The following is a 20,404-nucleotide window of genomic DNA, read 5'->3' as shown; positions in this document are numbered from 1 at the left end:
CCTTATTTTGGCTGATGTAACAGGTCAAAGCATGGAATTGATTGTCTTAAGGATGTTGGAGTATCCAGCTGTGATATTAGATATTCCATAAGTTTCTTTTTCTTATCGGAGTTGTTGGTATTGTTGATGGATTATTTGTCTTTAGAGCTAGACGTGTGGCACTTACTTGGGTACCACATGGTACAACATGGTTCTGTAATTTCTTTAGTATCATAGAGTAAACATGTCAATGTTGGGGTTTAATTTACCACTTTTAATTACTTTGATGCTTTAGCTTTTTTCTTTTAGGTTATCATATATCATTTTGGTGAATGCTATTTTACTGTTTATATATTATTTGTTATTTCAAGAAGTTTTCTGTTTCCATCCTTACAGGTCCTGTTAGGAGGCATTGTTTATTTAGAAGTTGAGTTATTGAGTTGTAGCTAAACTCAGATGGGTGATTAGTTATTTTGAGAGTCTATATATATGATTGTTATAAACAACCAGCAAGCTATGACTTGAAAACAGAAAGCTTACAAATATTGTAAGATTAGACCTACTAGTTATTTTAGAAACTCTTAGATCTGCTTCTCACTTGGGCGACACTTGAATTTTATGAGATTGCTATAAGTCCACTAATACTGTATGGAGCTGATGTTGGGCAATGAAGAGTCAATCTATGCATACGAAGAGTTTAATTGGGATGGGGATGTTGAGATGGATGAGCAGCGAGACTTGGAAGGTAGAATCAGAAACAAATGCATATGACAGAATTTAAGATATTAGTAGATGAGTGACAAATGGGGTAAGGTTGATTTAGCTGTGTGCAACAAGTATATCAACAAATGTATTACAGCACTGGTGAGACGTGGGACATGGTGCAAGTCACAGTTGTTAAAATGACAAGAGGAATGCTGATAATCACTTGGGTTGAAGTGGTAAGGAGATACCATTCTGATAAGTTATCCCCCAGGTCGAGTGGAATGGTTGTACAGGATTTGTGTGGCTGTTCTGATTTATTGGGATAATGCTTAGTAGTTCTGTGTTTGTCTTGCTTTCAATTGTTTCACAGTTAAATTAGAATGACAAAATGGGTTTAAAATCTTGGGAGGAATAGCATCTGCACTTATAGGTGGGTAGGATGCTGATAGTGTATTGTTTTCAAAATCTGCACTAAACCCTAATTTTTGGATCCTTAAGTGCTAAATCAAATAGGCTCTGGTATTATAATTCTGTTTGTTAAGATTATATCCAATTTTCCCCATGTCAGAGCATCAAAATGGTCCCAATGTTCATTTTATTTATTGACAAACTTGCTATTTCAGGTATCTCTTATTCCTTAATAATATCATGCAATTCTCGCTAGAGCATTTTTAAATGCTGAAGCTTCAGTGGGTTACACAATCAAACTGTTTTTTGGCCTCTTTTTGTCTTTCAGTCATCCTTCTAGAATTTGATTAAATTGATTTTTATGTTGAGGCTAAAAATATATGAATTTACAATGAAATGGTTGAATTCCTTTTAGAAGTTCTAGGTAGAGCCTCTCTCCCCTCCCCCTCTCTTAATTAAAGGAAATAAAATACAAGAGAAAAGAAATGTAGTACGTATTGAGACTTATACTTATTATTCACTGGTGCAGGAGATGAAGAGACAATGTGATGAAAAAAGGTTAGCATACTTTGTCATCTTCTTCTTTTTCTTTTCCTTAGAACGATATTCTTCTTACTATGGGTAAACATTCTTTAGAAAAGTATATGAGTACCTGATGGAGGCACAAAGAGAAAAGGGCAGGTCAAAAAATGCTAAAGGTGAAAGCTTTTCTCCCCAACAGTTACGAGCAGCTCATGATGAATATGATGAGGAGGCAACTTTATTTGTTTTTCGTTTGAAATCATTGAAGCAAGGGCAGTCTCGAAGTCTTTTAACACAGGCTGCGCGACACCATGCAGCTCAGGTTCATCTTTTTTATAATGTTCAGATATCGAGAATCTCACATTCTTTGTAGTTGATCATTGATGTATGATCTTTCCTTTGTTTCTTGCTTTGAAGCAGTTGAGATTCTTTAGGAAGGGACTTCAGTCTCTTGAGGCAATTGAGCCACATGTAAAAGTGCTAACAGAACAGCAACACATTGATTACCAATTCAGTGGCCTTGAAGATGATTACGGGGATGATGGTGAAGATGATGACATTTATGATGCCAACGATGATGGTGAATTGAGTTTCGATTATGGCCAAACTGACCATGGGCAAGATATTTCAACATCGAGGAGTTCAATGGAGGTCTGAATTTTCTCTTAGTGTTGAAAATTGTTTGTAGAGTGTGGCTACTTTCAATAGCATATTGTATGTGCATTTTTTTTTGGATGATTCTCTCTTATAAGGTATAATGATTAAGAGCTTTGCTTTAAGCTGACACAATATCTGTGCAGTTTTCCTTATTATTTTTTAAATTGATTGACCTTATTGGCAACTGGTAAGTGGCATTATGCTTTGCTTTGACAGTTGCATCAAATGGTCTAGATATGCAAATTTTAGTTCCCGATGAAGAAAGCAGAATGGATTTGATTTATTTCAGAAATTATTGGGAAATGATTCCTTATGTTCTGCCCTTGATTCCATATCCGTCAAGGTTCTGTTTCAAAATGCAGAACTTGGTATTGCTTCATTCATAAATTGATTGACCTTATTGGCAACTGGTTAGTGGCACTATGCTTTGCTTTGACAGTTGCATGAAATGGTCTAGATATGCAAAATTAGTTCCCGTTGAAGAAAGCAGAATGGATTTGATTTATTTCAGAAATTATTGGGAAATGATTCCTTATGGTCTGCCCTTGATTCCATATCCATCAAGGTTCTGTTTCCAAAATGCAGAACTTGGTATTGCTACATTCAGAAGTTTCTAAAACCCTTTATTTGTTATGGATATGACTTCCTTGTTGCGGGTCAAGGGACAAATTTACTGGAGCTCTTTTTTCACTTGTGGTTTCAGCTGTTCGACATAATGTATCATCTTATAGATGTTTTAAAGTTCTGCTTGTGTGAAGAGTTTTCACTTTATTATGTTATTTCAGCTGTTCAACATACTCTTCTTTTTGTCTTTCTACAAACCCAATGATCTGATATGTCATCTCACCATGCAGCTGGATCAAGCAGATTTATCATTTTCCCAAGTGTCCACAATGGAAGTTGCACAGGTAAACATCCTGCCAGGTCTCTTGGAAAATCGATCTGGCATAAAATCCTTGTCAAAACCAAACAATGCCTTGACACTGACTACATTTTTTAAGTTTTCAGTCTCTCTAGCAAAAGTTTGCTTGTAAATACATTCAAACAGCTAAAAAAGCTTAGGCACCGTGAGCATTTTTTGGTCTGACCTCTTGGATCCGATTAGGGAACACTTTTAGCTCTCGCGGTTAATCCCTCTCTTTTGTTTTATTTGCAGGAGAATCTAGAAAAAGGCCAAGGAGATCTCGATTCCTTCAGTAGAGAACCGAGGGTGGGCAGCCAATCTGCCCCGATCTTTGCAGAGAAGAAATTTGATGTGGCTGAAAGAATAAGGCAAATGAGACCATCATCAACACGGAAGTTTCACACCTACGTACTTCCCACACCAGTTGATGCAAAGACTTCAGTAATTGCAAGATCAAGTAATGCAACTCCCCACACAAGGCAAACAAGTTTGGGTGGACATACTCACAATTTGTGGCATTCATCCCCGTTGGAACCAAAGAAGCATGAGAAAGATTCTAGAGACGATACATTTTCAGGCACCTCTGTTGTAAAAGCACACTCAGTACTTAAGGAGAGCAACAATAATAGTGCCTCCATCAAATTACCCCCTCCTCTAGCAGAAGGGTTCTTACTACCACAGTGTGATCGACGCATTGATTCCGATACTAAGAAAGTCAAAAGACAAGCTTTCTCTGGTCCATTAACAAGTAGAACTTGGTCAACCAAGCCTGGTTTATCTGCTAGTGGTTCCATCAGCCAAACTGAACACCCCCAATCAGTCACTGGAATGGTTTCACGTGTTCCAACATCTCAGCCATCTTTATCTCCAAAAGTATCACCAAGTGCGTCTCCCCCCCTTATATCTCCTCCCAGAATAAGTGAACTTCATGAGCTTCCTAGGCCACCAATCAGTTCTGCCATGAAGTCCACAAGACCTGCAAGTTTAGTTGGTCACTCTGCCCCCCTGGTCGCCAGAAGTCAGGAGCATTCAACCACAAATAGAACACCTACCTTGACCTCAAATTCTGCATCTCCACTGCCAATGCCTCCTCTGACTGTTTCTAGGAGTTTCTCCATACCTTCAAGCAGCCAGAGAGCAATGCCATTGGCGAGGCTGTTGGAGGCTCAAAGTCCAGAGAAGGCTGAAGAAGTTGCATCACCTCCTTTGACACCTATTTTGTTAACAAATGCCCAACCGTCTTCAACTGCTTCTGAAGTGGTCAATCAAGCAGGGCAAATGAAAGGTAACTGATAAAACCCTTGCATTACTTTTTCCTTGACAAAGTTTTCAACATCTGGTATGATTTACCCTTGTGATTTTCTGGTGTTTCACTGTTGTATCACAAGTCTAAATGGTAGGTCTCTAGTTGTTAATATTTTATATTATAAGAACTATTACCATGTAATACCTATTTCGTTTCTAATATTTTCATAAATATGCTTTGGCCCATGGAAGGATGAAACTTCCATCCTCCCATGTATTGGCAATGATATGGAACTGGGTTACGTGTTTGACAAGTTTGGTTAAACAAGGATTAGACCAAAAGTTTAATGCACCTGTAAATTTCCTTTGGGTGGTCATTTTGGTTTAGATACCAAAATGGAAATTTTGGATATTTAAATTTAATTAAGATATTTTGGCTATACATTTTAATGAATGTAAGTATGCATTTGTGTATGTTTGTCTTAAATATTGGGAGCGTTTCCTGACCGGGAGTGTAGCCTACGTTGGCATGAAACACCTAATGACTGCCCCCCAGGAAGGAATCATTTCAGGGGGCAGAGAGGTTATTTCATGGAGGGAGGAGAGCGATAGACACAGGGGAGCGCTAGCATAGGCTACGCTCCTGGACAGATCTTTTTCCCTTAAATATTAATAGTTATTTACAAGAACTATAGTTGGCCTGTGGTTAAGGTTGTTTGAGGAGGTCTTGTGTTCAAGTCCTCCGTAGAAAAGTTTAAATTAGTTTTTATCATGAGCTTTGGGGCTTATCAGTCAAATTGGATTTGATATTGGGTCTTTTTTAATGAGAGAGTAAAATATGAAACTGAACCTAACCATGATAAAAGCCCCTAGAAATAGGCTGAAACTGAAAATTTCCTTTTGTTCTTTAAAATTTTAGAATTGGCCAAAATATGCAGAATATTTTATCAAATATGAAGGGAAAGGGACCATAAAACAGAAACATTTCAGTCCTGTGACTGAAACTGCAATTTTGCGGCACTCGCCATCTATTATCATTGATCAACTCTTTGACAGGATAACATGAAAAAACCAAAGCTCTACCCTCCCTCTCTATCTATCCAAGGATGGAAGGCAGAGGCCTTTAGTGTCCCCTCCAGTCAAGAATTGGGGTTTCACAATCACTAGCCAATATGCTTTTCTCTCATGCCTTTGTTCATGGTTTGGTCTTCTGCTGTCCTAGGCGTAGAGGAACCACACCAATCCATTCTGAACTTGGTGGTTAAACTCTGCTGCAGTGGCGATACTGTAGGGGAAGTCCTGCGGAAAAATAGCTCGACGCCATGATGATAAAATGCTTAACACCTCTCATTCTTGTAACTTATTTAATATGAAAAAGAAAAATGAAAAGGTCATCTTATTCAAAACCCCTTGGAGAAATCTGGATCTCTCCCACTTCACACTTCAGAATACAATCAATTAGGGCTGCCACAAAACAGCAGAAGACTGCAGACAAGAGGAATAGTATAAGATAATAGCAAAGGACAAGTAGCATAATAGAAATAAAAGCAGTAAAACTGCAGGTGACTGCAGTCTGCAGACAAGAGGAAGAATATTCACAGGTTTCTCTTACAATCCCAGTATTCCACTCTGTCCATCCATCCAAAGCTGGCTCTTAAATAAATTACAAAGTCTTGATTAGAAAAAAAAATTTAACGAAAATGGACTCTCTAATGTTGGACCTTCCACATCCTTTCTTTTTTTTTTTTTTTTCTTGGGCTTGGAGATGAATCTTAAGACTTATAGGAGTACCTCCTGCTGTCTATTTATTCTAACCCTTGCCCAGATAACTACTTGAGTCATGGGGTTAACAAATAGCTTATCTATAAATAGAAAGCCCGTAACAAAAGCATAACCTAGCTCATTACAAATAAAACCCAAACTCAAATAAAAGGTCAATATAGAGCTGCCATGGTCCTTGAATGCCATACCCAGCCAATACAGAACTACCCTTGTCCCTTTTCTCCTCAGAGTCTAGGATCTTAAAAAATCAAAATCATCTTGTGGATTCTTCTGGTGGTGATTCTACCATCAACTGAAATGTGTCATATTTTTGGAAACATCCAATTGTCTAGCCCAAGTAGTTGGTACTGCTTCATTGAGTGAGTTGAATTTCATTGTAAATCTCAAGATCCACTACTAAAATCTAATTCTAGGGAGAAGAACTTCCTGATCTCTCCCTATGGATAATAGGATCATCAACAATTACCTAGAGACAAGAGTCATCACCGATTACCTAGTGAGCTGTGTCTCAACTTATGTCCTTTAATATTATACTACTTTCACTAGTATTACCTACCATCTCATCTATCTGCATGTTCATGACAAAAGTAAAAAAGAAGGGTAAAATGCTAGCCATGTTATGCTTTAACCCTGAAACTCTAAGAAAGGGGTAGGGGGATTGACTTTGACTCTTCAAAATTAAGTACTCTAAAGAAATAGTGTTACCCTATGAATTTGTACAGTAATTAGAGTATACTAGATGACTAACATATACAAAAGAAAACGCAGCTTAAGTCTTTATCCCTATAAACAATAGGTTAAGAAACATAATCTTAAAATGAATAAAGTTTTTGGACTTCTTAAGCTTCCATTAAGCAAATGAGAACACACTCAATGAATAGAAACAAAAACTAGTGACACGAACATTCTCAACGGCTACCCATGAACTCCAATTGAATAAAGTTTCTCCGGTACTTGCCATTCCAATTGATTATCATTCAATAACCTAAAATATGAGGGAAGATGTATAAGAGAAGAGATTAAATAATGTCAATTACAAGAGAAGAGATTAAACTATGTCAATTAGCTGTATGTGCCTGAGGCCCTAGACCATTCCAGGCAATTAAGCCACTTTCAACATTAAGAAGAGATGGGAAGGTTATTTCTACGGCCTACTAAATAATGACACTTTGAGTAATAGTTTTCCGGAAGACTGTATTACCCATGAAGACACCACATGTTGTAGATATATATGAAAAATTAGGGTGTCTAAAGTAAAAGAAGCTTTAAGGAGGATGAAAGTAGGCAAGACACAAGACCCAGATGGGGTCCCAATAGAAGTGTGGAAGAGTTTAGGAATCTATGGTTTATCTTAGGTAACCACGTTGTTTAATAAGATTATGAGCACAAAGAAAATGCTAGATGAATAGAGGAGAAGCGTGGTGGTTCCGATTTACAAAAATAAAGGTGATATTCAGAGCTGTAATAACTATAGAGACATAAAACTAACGAGTCATACTATGAAATTATGGGAGAAGGTTATAGAAACTCACCTGAGACAAGAAACTACTATTATGGAAACCCAATTTGGTTTTATGCCAGGAAGATCTACAATAGAAGTGGTTTTATGCCATGAAGATCCAAGGCTGGTGAAAAGGAAGATTTTCCCTTTCTTAAATATGAGAGGTAGAGAAGAAAAGAGATGAGTTCAAGAGTCAAGACGATGCTTTCTTGGAAGATGTCTATATTTGACGACAGGCTGGATCAGAGGGTTAAATTCATTATTACCCCTCTCATTTTTGGGGGTAAACAATATCCCCTTTAAATCATACCAAATTTACATGTCATGATTTGTTTCTCTAAGATGGTTCTTTTTGTTGTAAATCTGCATTTCATATGGTTATTATTATGAACTGAATACACCTTAAACCTAAGCTGTGAGATATTTCAATCTACATATTGACTCCAGTCAACCATGTGATACATAATTGCCTGTGTTTTGTCACTCCAGGAAAACTCCCATTGAACACCCTCTGTTGATTATGGTCATAAGAATGGTGGATGATGTAAAATAATACTTAAAAAATTGCTCGGAAGTGGTGCTTTTATTAGGTTACAAGAAGAGAGTAAGTTCTCCATTTGCTCCCATACTGAGGTATTCTTAAAGCTGGACAGGAGAGGTGTTTCTTCCTTGCATGAAAGAAATTCCAAGCGGCTAGTGAGATGTGATGCAAAATATACATGCCAAAATTGCAGATGTGAGAGCTATAATACTTTCCCCACAGGAATGGCTTTACATAAGCCCTTCCATAAACCATAGCGTAAGTGAATCATTCTCTAAGATGAATGAAAGATAAATAAAATGGAGACCACCTTGATGAATACCCCTCAAGCTTTCTGAGGATACTGTTCACAAGAACTTAGATGGATAGCATGCCTTCTTCCACTTCCATCTTATTTCAAGCCCCTTTCTATGTATTTTGAATATTCCCTGTTGACATAGTAGCAGTGCTTCCAGTTTCATATCTTTGCCTGGAGAAGCACTCGTCTGGAATCTATGCATTCTGGCTTCTATTTCTGAAGGCTTTTCAAATCATTCCTCTCCAATCAGACATTTCCATTTCTCAGTATAACATTTTTGAGAATAGTTTGAAAAAATCAAATTAAGTTTATAGAACTAGGGCATTGAAGAAACAAGGTGAAAAGCCTCACACACGGCGGGCCTTATAGTGAATTCCTTTCGTCTTCTACCAAGGTTTAGAATGAGTTGCAGATAATTTCGTGTTAGAAATGCCCATCCCTATGAGAAATTTTTTTTATCATTTATTATTTTATTCTTTCCATAACTATGAATTTAAGACAAGTCTGTATGGGTGCAGATGGGGATTGATTTAGTTCACGGATGCTGCTTTGGGTGATTGGTTGCTTGCTCACACCCTTTGATCAATTCCGGTGGAAGACCTTATTCGGATGCTCTTTCGCAAGGGGTGAGGTTGTGTAAATATTCAATGTTTTTGTTTTTTTTTTTAAGTTTCTCCCTATTCCTTATCTCTTGCTGGCTATTGATAACGATTGAAACTAAGCAAAAGTGCCCCGAATAATGCCTGTACACTGCCCATAAAATATGGAATTTTGTTTTTATAAACAATGTAATCTCAGTTCATTCTCCCTACAATTTCTCATATTTTTTTTTTTGGGGGGTTAAAATAACATATATATGTCACAGCATTTACAGCAGCTAAAGCCATGGGTTCATAATAAGCGTTATCTTGTACTGCATTCGATGATCTTATATATGTAGAACAAAAAACTTTGATTATGCGACAAGAAACAGGGAAGGCCTTCCAAGAAGTAAAAGTTAAAAAATAGTGGATTGTATTTACACAGGTGAGGGTGGACTTGGTGCAATGTTAAATGTTGCGCTGACCTAATGGTCATGGGTTTGAATCTAGAAACAGCTTTTTTGAGATAATAGGGATAAGGCTTAGTACATTATGACCCTCCCCAAATCCAGCAGGGATATGTCTTTTTTTTTAATATATATTTACACAGGCACCGTTGTTTCCGCCATATGGATTGTATAAACCAAATCCAAGATAACTCTAAGACAGAATTGGGGTCCTATCGGTTCTTCAAACTTTCTCCCATTCCAGCGTAATATTATATCATGAATGGCTGATCTGGCCATTTTGTGTACGTGGATTGGTCAATAGACAAAAATCTTCAGAGTATTATATATATATATATATGTTTTGGTAAAAAGAGTATTAGATCTTTTTCAGTCCTTAAAATGTTAGATTATCATATATGTTGTGCTGCTTTCCAAATGCCATATACTTTCCAAACCTTGCAGCCAAATTCTGGCGTGTTTCTATCACCAACCCTTTTATTTTCATCGAAACTAAGCAGCCTTTATTCATGTGGCAAATTTCAGGTAAAAAGTTGTGTTAAAAACTTATTTGACGGATAAAACAAGCATCAACACAATACAATCTACGGGGATTAAAAAATTTCTAACACTCCCGTGCGCCATGGGGGACAAGATTTAGGCAGGACTTTTGACTAATGACCATTCCACATACGCATCTATCTCTCCAACCTTCGACAAGGCCAGAATAGCCATTCATGGTATAATGGCTGAAAGAAAGAGGAAAAGTTTCAAGGCCTGGTCTGCCACAATTCTGTTATGAGGTTAATCCAGCGGGAAACCCTGTATATATCCCTCCATGCAGTAACCATGTAGAACGCCTTTTGCCCAGAAAAGCTTATCAAAACAATTCTCTTCTCATTTGCCTTTTCCCTCTATTTTCCAGTACCAAAAACTTCTGAAACTCGTTCTTTACCCTTATTCCTAAGATCCATAGAGAGCCCTATTGATGGCTTGAATGCTCGGACAAACATCCTAGATGTTGCCACCTGGGGCACTTTGGTTTTCCTGCCAAAAGGTACTCCAGCAACGTCAGGTTTTCTCTGGGGACCTGAAAATGGTACACCTGCGGCCTTTGGGTAAAAAACTGACGAGGCAAACGAAGTATCATGAGCAACAAATGATACTGTTGCATCATGTGATGTATCCAATGGGTACCCAACAGCTCCATCTTGATGAGGAGGTGGAAATTTCTCGCTCTTGCTCTTAGCATTTGCTTGCACTATTAACCTCCGTCTCTGGAAATCAAACAAGAGGACCAGGATCAGGGGGTAAAAATGAAATCAGTATACTAGTAGTAGCAGAAAAAAGAGCAAGTATCAAAGGTGTAACAAGCTTTGTATGGTGCACATAATGAGGTCACGAGTATAGATAATATACCTTCTTTTAATAGAGTAAAGAGAATATAACTGACAGTATTGTTTTACTGACCACAAAATGTTTAAACTAAGTAACATGTTGCACATGCAACCCCACATTTGATGGTCTAACCAAGAGGATATCAAAGGAAAATTTTGAAAATATCAGAACGGTATAACCATCAGTTAATGACAACCACTAAACAAATGTCCATGAATGTGTGTGTGTGTGTGTGTGCGAGTGTGGATCAACTTCTGTTTGGATTGCTTGTTCACCCATATCAGGCATTTGCTCACAGGATTGCCCAAACAATATTGGTTGGGACCAAGACAACAACAACTCCGTCTTATCCCAACTAAATGTGGTCCGCTACATGGATCCTTTCACGAGGTCATACTTGATACAAGACCTAAGCTATACATGTCTTTCCTTACCACTTCTCCTATGGTCATTTTAGGTCTGCCCCCGACTCTTTAGTTCCAACCCAAACTCAATATTTTTTCCATTTTTCAGGGGAAAATGGGACACTGAAGGATTACCTTATTACGAACCAAAGCGGATCCCATTGTGCATTGCAGGCTCAGAAGGACCAGGTGTATGGATGAATGAACTCAATCTGGGCCTAGTAGTTGTTATTCTAGGAAGGCTCAACTAAATTATCATGTTAGAGGCGTAGATGAGATTAATGCAGGAGAGAAATACAGAACGAAGAGGTGCCTCCAAATTCCAAGGAGCATAACAAGTAGGAGTATCTATCCATGGGGTGAATCTTTAAGGACTCACGCAATAGCTCACCATATTACCCCATCACAATCCAAGGGATTCTTGCCTTGAGCAGAAGGCAATAATAGGAGTTTCCTTATCAAGAAAGGAAGCTTTGTGGAAAGGTGAGAGGGAAATACCAATTACTTTTCCTGGAGATTGAATCATTGAAATAGGAGTGGAGGAAACCAGTTACTCAGGCTTGTAGGCAATGGTCAATAGTTCCAGAATCCAATGAGTTGGACATCTTACGCAAGGTGGAGGTTCCTCATATTTTTAGGCAACTAGATGTAGGAAGGGATTAGATAATGATGCTTCCAATGTTTCCTATAGAAAATGAATTTATTAAAGGAAGAGATTTTTCTCACATACATCCAAGTTCACTTGAAGCTCAGCATTTGCTTCTGGTGCTGGTACAGCTCGGCCACCTTGATCACGAACTCGAGCTCTCTTTGCTCCACCAGCAGCATTTGCTTTACCATTCAGTCCCCTTTGCCTGCAGAGGAATAAATAATAATAAAAAAAAGGCCGTACCCATATAAACACTTTGTTAATATATGGCCAAAACCACAAACTAATGTCATAACTTGGAAAAGGAAAAAGGTAGACCTTCTGGTTGCTTCATCCCTTAATTTCATATCCATTTCTTTAGTTGGAGGATACTTTGGTAAGATTGATGGTTCACAAGCATAAGGTTCCGTGGTGAAGAACTGCACTCAAAATAAACGGTTTTTTTTATTGATATGGTCTTTACATTTTCACACTTGAAAGCCTCATACACGACCATGCACCCAATTTAGATTGTACAAGAAACAACTGTAAATAATTAGGTTAATAACCAGATAGTTGACACTGACCATCCGTTAGTGATACTAAGCATGCAAAGCAATTTTTGAGAAAACTGCACTAGCAGTTAACTGGGTAATAATACAGGTACCAAAAACAAAAGGAAATTCCTAAGGATACAAATAATGACACTTGTTTATGAGAAAACTGAACTAGCAGTTAACTGGGTAATAGTTTTCGGTAAATATAATGTATAATAATAATGTAGCATTTATTTAACACGAGTTACTAAAATACTTGGACACTTTCTAAATTGTAATTATGATATGAAACAATAACGTAACAGCCATATTCAGCCTGGATTCTGTACCAATGGTGTGTCCTGCAACACAGGAACAGCAGCAGTTGCATGTATCTTACAGTGGTTCCCCCCCCCCCTCCCCTCTTTTTATTGGTTGGGGGGGGGGGGGGGGGTAGGCATAAATATATATAGGATATGAGATTCTTCGATGAAATTGTAAATGGGTGAGGGATGGGGTTTTGCCCGTGTAAAGAAAGGGTTTGTTTTTGGTGTAGAGAATCTAGTTTGGACTAGATGTGTGTACCGCATCATGTGCATACTGGCTGATTCTCTTTGCTATCAATACAATCATTACCTTTTCTATAAAAAAAAAAAAGAAAAGAGGAATGGAAGCAGATTTGAAGGATCTGAATCACTGGTATTACACAACTCACAGTATGATATGGGAAATTAGTTCAATAAAACTAGAAAAATATGCTCAGATCAGGAAGAGAAAAAAACACATGACCATAGTTATAGTAGGAAAGAAACAATCTAAACCCCTCAAACTCTTCCTTTGTAAATTAAGATCCAAAAGGTAGAAACCAGGAAATCATGAATTTTGAATCTGTTCACCAAGGAAATTGGACCACTCACATCACTATTCAGAGCAACAGTGGCAGTGCCTCGTTCATCTGGATCAATCGAGAGAAGAGTTTCAATCAGAGATAATGCAGAAGGTGGAAAATCATTATAAGTTTCAGCTAAACACCGTCGATATGGTTGTTGTGGCTTAAAAATAGTTGCATGTGGCAGCTTGGATTTCTTCCAATATTCCTCTGATGGAGAGCCACATAACTTAAAAATCTTATGCAGCTGTTCCACCTGAGCATGAAAAGAATCAATACATGAGAACAAAAAATGCAATAACAAAAACACCAAATATGTATTGCAAGGAAATGGGACATCACTAACTCCCATAAATCGTATATAAAGCACTCATTGAAAGAAAAGAAAGCCTTAAAAAAATGCATATAAAGAGTGTTCAAATATGAAACATAACTGACATGTACAAGTAGAGATTTCTGGAATGAACCTCGATAATCAAGACATAGTTTGAATGAAAGGAATCAAAATATGACTAGGGGGCATCAATATGGAAGGCCAATTATAGCCGGCACATCTCAAACCCTCAAGAGGTTGGATTGGTTTCCTCTGGACAGATAAGGAAAGTGACAAAGTGATGCAGCACAGCCTAGAGTAACGAAATTTCTAGGGTAGAACTACAAGGAAAAGAGGTGAAAATAGCGTAGGATTGACAAGGTTTGAAGAAAAAAAATTTGAAAAGAAAAGCAAGAGAATAAGAAATAGCACATCCCAATGGGACCGTGAATGAAGAAGAAGTAGAAAAGAGACGGGAGAGTAAGAGAGATAGCAATAGACAATAGAAAGAAGAAGCTTAAATCCATCACACAGACCTGATATGTAGTCAGCAGCCTCACAATCATATAACAACTTCATTTCATTCAAACAGACACTTATAAGAAACTTAATAAGATATATAAATGGACTTGTATTTGACTAAATACCTGACTCAAGTACTGAACAATAAGAGTGGGAGTCTTTCTCAACTATTCCTATCCAACTTCATTGACTTAAAACACAAATAAAAAAGACATTAAGTCCCAAAAATGTGAATGATAACTAATTCCACCCATTAAGGTTTGTATAGTCTTTTGCAGAATAAAACCCATGATTAATAAAGCCTAATAATTCCTCCTAGGGATGACAAAGTCCATGACAAATTTTATAAAACAGACAAAACTAACCTGTCAATAAGGTGGACAGCGTTTATTGATCAGCATGCAGAGAGTTATGTATGTAGGGTAACAACCTTAGTTTAAATTTAGTTTCACTTTCGACCAAAACATCTGAAATATTTCGTTTCAACTGTTAATATGAAACAACTAATTTTATTGAAACTCTTCATATCAAAGAATAGGTGCTTTCAGCCATTTCGGTCATCTCACCCCATTTCGTCTGTTTTGACTGCTCGTTAAATCACAGCCTTCCTCTTGTTCTCCACCTCCAACAACTCCCTGTAAAGTTCAATCCCAAACGTACATGGCTACATTCTCCACCGTGTCGCTGTGATGCTCACTATCCAGTGCTTGTCAATCTAAACAGATGGTGCATAGTTTTCAATTTCACCGGCACTAGGTCGCCAAAATCTCAAATTCCAACTATTGGGCTTGAGATGCACTGTCTTTGATTCATCTTCCTCGACAAAGTTTTTCGGAAATGAGCATCTTTTTCCAGCATGATATATAATTGATAAAAGAATGAACTTCAATTCTGTCACAAACACAAAATCAAATCTAAGGGCATGAGCCTCTATACTGCTTGAATCTTGTATATTATGTAGTTCCAAATTGTGCGCAGAACAGACCTGGTGTACCTTGGATTCATGCTTGTCGATATCCAACCCAAGTTCTGAAATCCAAATGGGCAGTAACGGGATTTTTTTTCTCTTCAGTATGATCAATGACATGTAATCCACTGATTGATATGGCTATTCTTTATATAGCTTAAATATACCATTACTTGTTCTATCTATATTCATCGAAAAATCTTACCAAAATATTTCAAAAAAGTACCGAAATATCTCATTTTGGGAGTAAAACCAGGCCATCAAAACGAAATTTACAACTAAGATAACAACTTACCCCACCATCAGTGTTGCACAGTCATCTAAAACAACATTTCCTCCTTGGTTTCATGATCACTTGGATACTTCCTTAAATACTGAAAATTTTAAATCTACTTTCCAGCAGAGTCTGTCCGTCAACAAAAATGGAACACTTGCATACAAGTATACAACGACAGTACCACATGATGGAGATGAACACTTGAACAGGAAATAAGATTCAGTTCCATGGGTGATAAAGGAATGAAAAGCTGATTAGTCATCTGATACAATGACCCGACTCTGCTGATTTTGATCCAGATATTCTAAGCAATAGGACATCCAACCACATGCTAAAGAAGTATCTATAGTTTAGTTTGTCTATGGTTGGGCTTTCTAAAGACGTAGCCCAACTGTCGTATGTCCACATTGCTAAGCTTGTGCATAAAATAGTCGAAGAGAAATATGAATCATTGTACTGTAACGACTGTGATTATGACGACAAATACGTAAGAAGAAAATTTTAATCAGAATGTAAATCAGGTTGCTCCATTGTGACCAAGTGGCCACGGGTTCGAGTCTAGAAACAACCTCTCTGCGAAAGCAGGGGTAAGGCTGCGTACATTATGACCCTCCCCAGACCCTGCAATAGGAGAAGCCTCGTGCACTAGGTACGCCCTTTCAATGTAGATCAGAAACAAACACCGGTCATTCTTTAAAAGTTCAAGAGCTATATACAAATATACTACAAGAAAGAAAATGCATTTATGCAGTACCTCTGTCCGTCCTGGCATTATTGGCTTCCCAGCAAGTAATTCAGCAAAAATGCAGCCAGCACTCCAAAGATCAACACCAACACCATAATAAGTTGCCCCTAGAAGAAGCTCAGGGGGCCGGTACCAAAGGGTAACAACTCTACTAGTCATTGGTTGCCGATGGTCCAGACCATAAAAAGCAGCCAGTCCAAAATCAGCTAATTTAAGAACTCCTTCATTGTCAAGAAGTAGGTTTGAACCCTTGATATCACGATGCAAGACACCTTGATTGTGACAATGCTCAAGACCAGATAATAATTGCTTCATGTAGCATTTGACCTGCCCAGAGGAACAAAAGGAAAAATAAATGTGCTTCATCAACTGTTAAAACAGAAATTAGCCATATACTGTGCCGGAGTCAACAACTCAAAATGGATGGAAGACCAAAGATGGGCATGCTGGAAATAAGAAAGGTTCCTTTCAGCAATAAAAGTCAGTTTGACTATATATCTTTCACAGGAAGAAAGCAAGTTTAAAGTTAAAGAAACAAGAGCATCCTATGAGACGGTACAAAGCTTACAGTTGGTCAAAACTTTCCAATATTTTATAGCAGCAATGCTTATACTCAAGATATGACGAAGTAATTATTATGCAGAATTACATTATTAATTCTCACAACAATCAAAAGACTATTATTTCATTGATTCAAGTAACTGTAACTGAACGATTTACCTTGTCTAAATGAATCCATCTGATCTTTCCCCTGATTCCTCCCTTAGAAATATCATCAATTTTTTTCCTGCTTCTTTTCTCATACACCCAAGTTTGAAAGTATCGGTATTGGGTATAGTATCGGAGGGGTGATTTTAAGAGACGTATCGTATCAGAGAAATGCAAGATTCTGTATATATATATATATATATCAAAATAGCCAAGAAATATATGGAAGAAATGCTTAGGTTATATGCAAAATACAATTTTGAAGAATAAAATACATAAATAAGTAACATGTAAAATATATAATGTATAAAAAGGAGAACAAATACGACGAGCCAAGTGCATTCAATTCATTATATATAAAGGATGAGGCTTCTTACAACCTTGAATATACCACAAATAGAAGCCTCTGAGGCACTTTTGCCAATCTCAATAACCAAATAGCACTCACTTGTCAAAATGAGTCCATATGATCTCTTAACCGTCTTCAATTTGTATTCTTTTTCCTTAATTCATCATTTAAGAGGCTTCACTCCTAGCAGAATAATCTGTGATTGGAAATCACTCAATCAACCTGTTTTGTCACTCATTTAGATCCACATACATATCTTAATTTGATCCTCAATTCATTCTGTGGCGTGAACATCTAGGGGTAAAGTACTGTTTCGGTGTGCGTGATGTAAAACTTGATCTTGCAAGGGGTGCAAACTCGTAGCTAACATTGTTGATTATCTAAATCTCCCCACCCCCCCCCCCCCAAAAAAAATGCATGAGAAATATCTTCAGCATATACCATTATCCCCACCCCCAAGAGAAAAAAACAAAAACAGAGAGAAAGAGAGAGAGTCTGGACAAGAAATGATGGTTAGTAGCTTAATCTAAAACTCTCACTGTTTCTAATATATTTGGCAGCACATTGAGAAGCTTGATTGGAAAGGTCAGAACATATATTAGACTTAGGGTGACGGCCAAGCACCATTAATTCCGATTTATGATTACAAAAGACAAAAACAAATGAGAATTTGGTGAGGTCGTCAATGGAATGCCCCCCATGCTCAGTAAGGTATAATGCTTCAGTCAGACAAGCGTATCTTCCAGGAATCGCTTGAGTGTGCTTCTCTCCAAACCCACGTAAGGTAGTTCGGGATAAACATGAGGTTACTAAATTAGAAAATAAAGAAAAAAAACCATTCCAATACATTATTAACTACCATCTTACATTCTACAAATCTGTTACTGGCTGGACATGGAAAACCCAAGTTCATGCCGCCAACAGTTCCTCTCACACGCACCTGTCTGAACCTCATATTAGGCCTAAACTGCAGGGAGAGTGCAATTAGTGATAAACCTGGAAGCAAGAATGCCTTAAGCATATTGCAATAGCAAGGAACTTCAGACCAGAAGAAGATGATGATGATGCTGGGTCATGTCAACAGCTAAACTGAACCAGTAGTCTTTGGATCCATTGCTAAGGGTGCAATATGGTGTTGGTAATGCTTCTAAGAGAATAGAGATCAAGAGCTGCCAACAAATACACTCCGGGATGTGGACGAACAAACAATTACATCATTTCAATGCGACCAAGGATTTCTAAAAATGTTTGACTTAGAACATACTACTGCACTTCAGTATCGAAGCAAAAAGAACCTGAATCAGCAATCAAGATGCACATATACGTTTGCTACTTTAAGTGGAACTTCCTTAGCTAAACTAAAGCTATACAAACATAAAAAGGAACCAAAAACCAGTATATCAAGCAGCAACAGACTTGTTTTTTTCCAAGCAACTTAAGTAATCAAACAGCTCAAGGAGGACAAAGAAAAATATAAGGGTAATTATAAAAAAAAATTGAAGAAGTTCTAACGCGAACACAGAAAGAGGGAGAGAAAGAGACGTTTAGAAAGTCAGGTATAGTTCAGGTTTCCCAAAATTGAGTAAATATAATTAGAGTAAATATAGTTTTTAAATCAAGAAGTTCAAAGGAGACAGAGAGAACCTGTGGCTCCGTGAATTTGATCCCAGGGCAAGCTGCTAGCCCCGCAAGATCATGTTCCATATACTCGAAAACCAAATAGAGACTGCAAGACATCCTGGAAGTAACCAGACCTTCCAGCTTAACGACATTGGGATGCTCAAGCCTTCTCAGAACGAGAATCTCTCTGGCCATGAATTTGACGCTCTCTGGTTCCAGATTATCAAACCGAACTTTCTTCAAAGCGACGATCTTCCCGGAAATGAGATCTCTAGCTTTATATACATTGCTATAAGTTCCTTGGCCAATCTAACGATCAAGTATGAAAGCAAAACAGAAATTAAAACCGAGAAGAACAAAGTTGGACCATGCTAGTTCCTAACAAGGATTAAGAACTTGGAATTCATTCACCCAAAAAAAAAAGAACTTGGAATTCAAGGGGTAAGTCCTGATTACCTTATCGAGCTTCTCGAACGTATCGGCGCGTCGAGGGGTCCAACCCTTGATGGCCTCACCGGCGACGGCGGAGAGCCAAGAGGGCCATCCTTGCTCATTTCTCAGAGCCGGATTCGTATTCGGCTTTGGTTTCGGTTTATGATTAGACTTAGGCTTACGCAGCTCCGGCTGCTGCTGCAGCGGCGGCGGAGCAAAATCTCCGGTCCGGTGGCGGTGGATCCTTTCTCTCCCTCTTCGCACACCTTCCTTCCTAATCCTAGAGTCGTTAACAGTGGCAGTGTTAGAGGCATCGGCAGGTTGTTCTTCAGCCTTGACTTGACCATCTTCTGATACACCGGAACGTTCCCGGCCATCTTCTGATACACCGGAACGTTCCCGGCCATCTCCCGCTACTCTCTTACAAACAATGCAACCCATCCCTCAACACCACCAATACCACATACTATTCATCCATTCACACTGCCACGACCACCACATCTCCTTGAGAAAAAAAAAAAAGAACTAAAGCGAATGAAAACCACGATTTGATTGACTGAAGAAAATGAAAAGAAGCTCTATACTCTCGTGTAAGTCCTATCGGTTGCGAGCAGTATAGTACAGTATTTACGGAAGGCGAAGAATCAGTTCATTAGCTCGTTGAGTGTCGAAGGTTGAGTTCTGAAAATTTCCAGAATCCGACGTCTTTCACGACGACGGCAGCTGTTGATGCTTGCCGTGTAACCTTTCTTCTGGTTCTGTTTTCTCCTTTTTTGGGGGATTGAAAACGATTGTACGAAACGAGAAGTGCAGTGTCGCAGATGCTGGACAGTTGGACTTCGGCGAGAGAGAGAGAGAGAAAGAGAGCTTGGAAAGGAAACCCGGGAACGAGAAAGAGAGTAGTAGAGTGAAAGCAAGGTAGCTTATTTTTTCAGTGTCTTTGTTTCTTTCAGACTTTCAGTCCACTTCCCACCAAACAACTAAAACTGCCACTACTTTTTTATATTTTCTGCTACAGTATAGCGCTCTCACATGATGGCGATTGCA

At 38.1% G+C, this 20,404-nt stretch overlaps 2 protein-coding genes across 6 annotated transcripts in view; one reads left to right on the top strand and one right to left on the bottom strand.

The window, feature by feature from the left end:
• LOC122656189 (uncharacterized protein At2g33490-like) overlaps window positions 1-9,152 on the top strand; it is a 32,108-nt gene extending 22,956 nt beyond the window's left edge. For both annotated transcript variants that reach the window (XM_043850657.1, XM_043850658.1), the window contains 6 exons: window positions 1,622-1,650; window positions 1,729-1,936; window positions 2,035-2,265; window positions 3,126-3,179; window positions 3,428-4,460; window positions 9,061-9,152. In XM_043850657.1, the coding sequence (XP_043706592.1) occupies window positions 1,622-1,650; window positions 1,729-1,936; window positions 2,035-2,265; window positions 3,126-3,179; window positions 3,428-4,460; window positions 9,061-9,071 (1,566 nt within the window). In that variant the 3' untranslated portion in view covers window positions 9,072-9,152. The remainder of the gene's footprint in view (window positions 1-1,621; window positions 1,651-1,728; window positions 1,937-2,034; window positions 2,266-3,125; window positions 3,180-3,427; window positions 4,461-9,060) is intronic.
• Window positions 9,153-10,480: 1,328 nt separating this feature from the next.
• On the bottom strand, window positions 10,481-19,963 carry LOC122656432 (probable serine/threonine-protein kinase At1g54610). 4 transcript variants are annotated; one of them, XM_043850950.1, is made up of 8 exons: window positions 19,942-19,963; window positions 19,382-19,858; window positions 18,950-19,234; window positions 16,258-16,575; window positions 13,432-13,680; window positions 12,339-12,439; window positions 12,102-12,225; window positions 10,481-10,846 (listed from the first exon to the last, which is right to left on the bottom strand). In XM_043850950.1, exons 2-8 carry the CDS (start codon window positions 19,796-19,798, stop codon window positions 10,484-10,486), a joined length of 1,857 nt encoding a protein of 618 aa, XP_043706885.1. In that variant the 5' UTR covers window positions 19,799-19,858; window positions 19,942-19,963; the 3' UTR covers window positions 10,481-10,483. The 4 variants fall into 4 exon arrangements, with proteins under 4 accessions (XP_043706885.1, XP_043706884.1, XP_043706886.1 ...); XM_043850949.1 differs by lacking the exon at window positions 19,942-19,963 and having other exon boundaries at window positions 19,382-19,916; XM_043850951.1 differs by lacking the exon at window positions 19,942-19,963 and having other exon boundaries at window positions 13,453-13,680; window positions 19,382-19,915.
• Between the last annotated feature and the right edge of the window lie 441 nt (window positions 19,964-20,404).

This window comes from Telopea speciosissima, chromosome 3 (genome assembly GCF_018873765.1).
Source record: "Telopea speciosissima isolate NSW1024214 ecotype Mountain lineage chromosome 3, Tspe_v1, whole genome shotgun sequence".
In the NCBI taxonomy this organism is placed as follows: Eukaryota; Viridiplantae; Streptophyta; class Magnoliopsida; order Proteales; family Proteaceae; genus Telopea; species Telopea speciosissima.
This window is presented reverse-complemented; position numbering and strand designations above follow the sequence as displayed.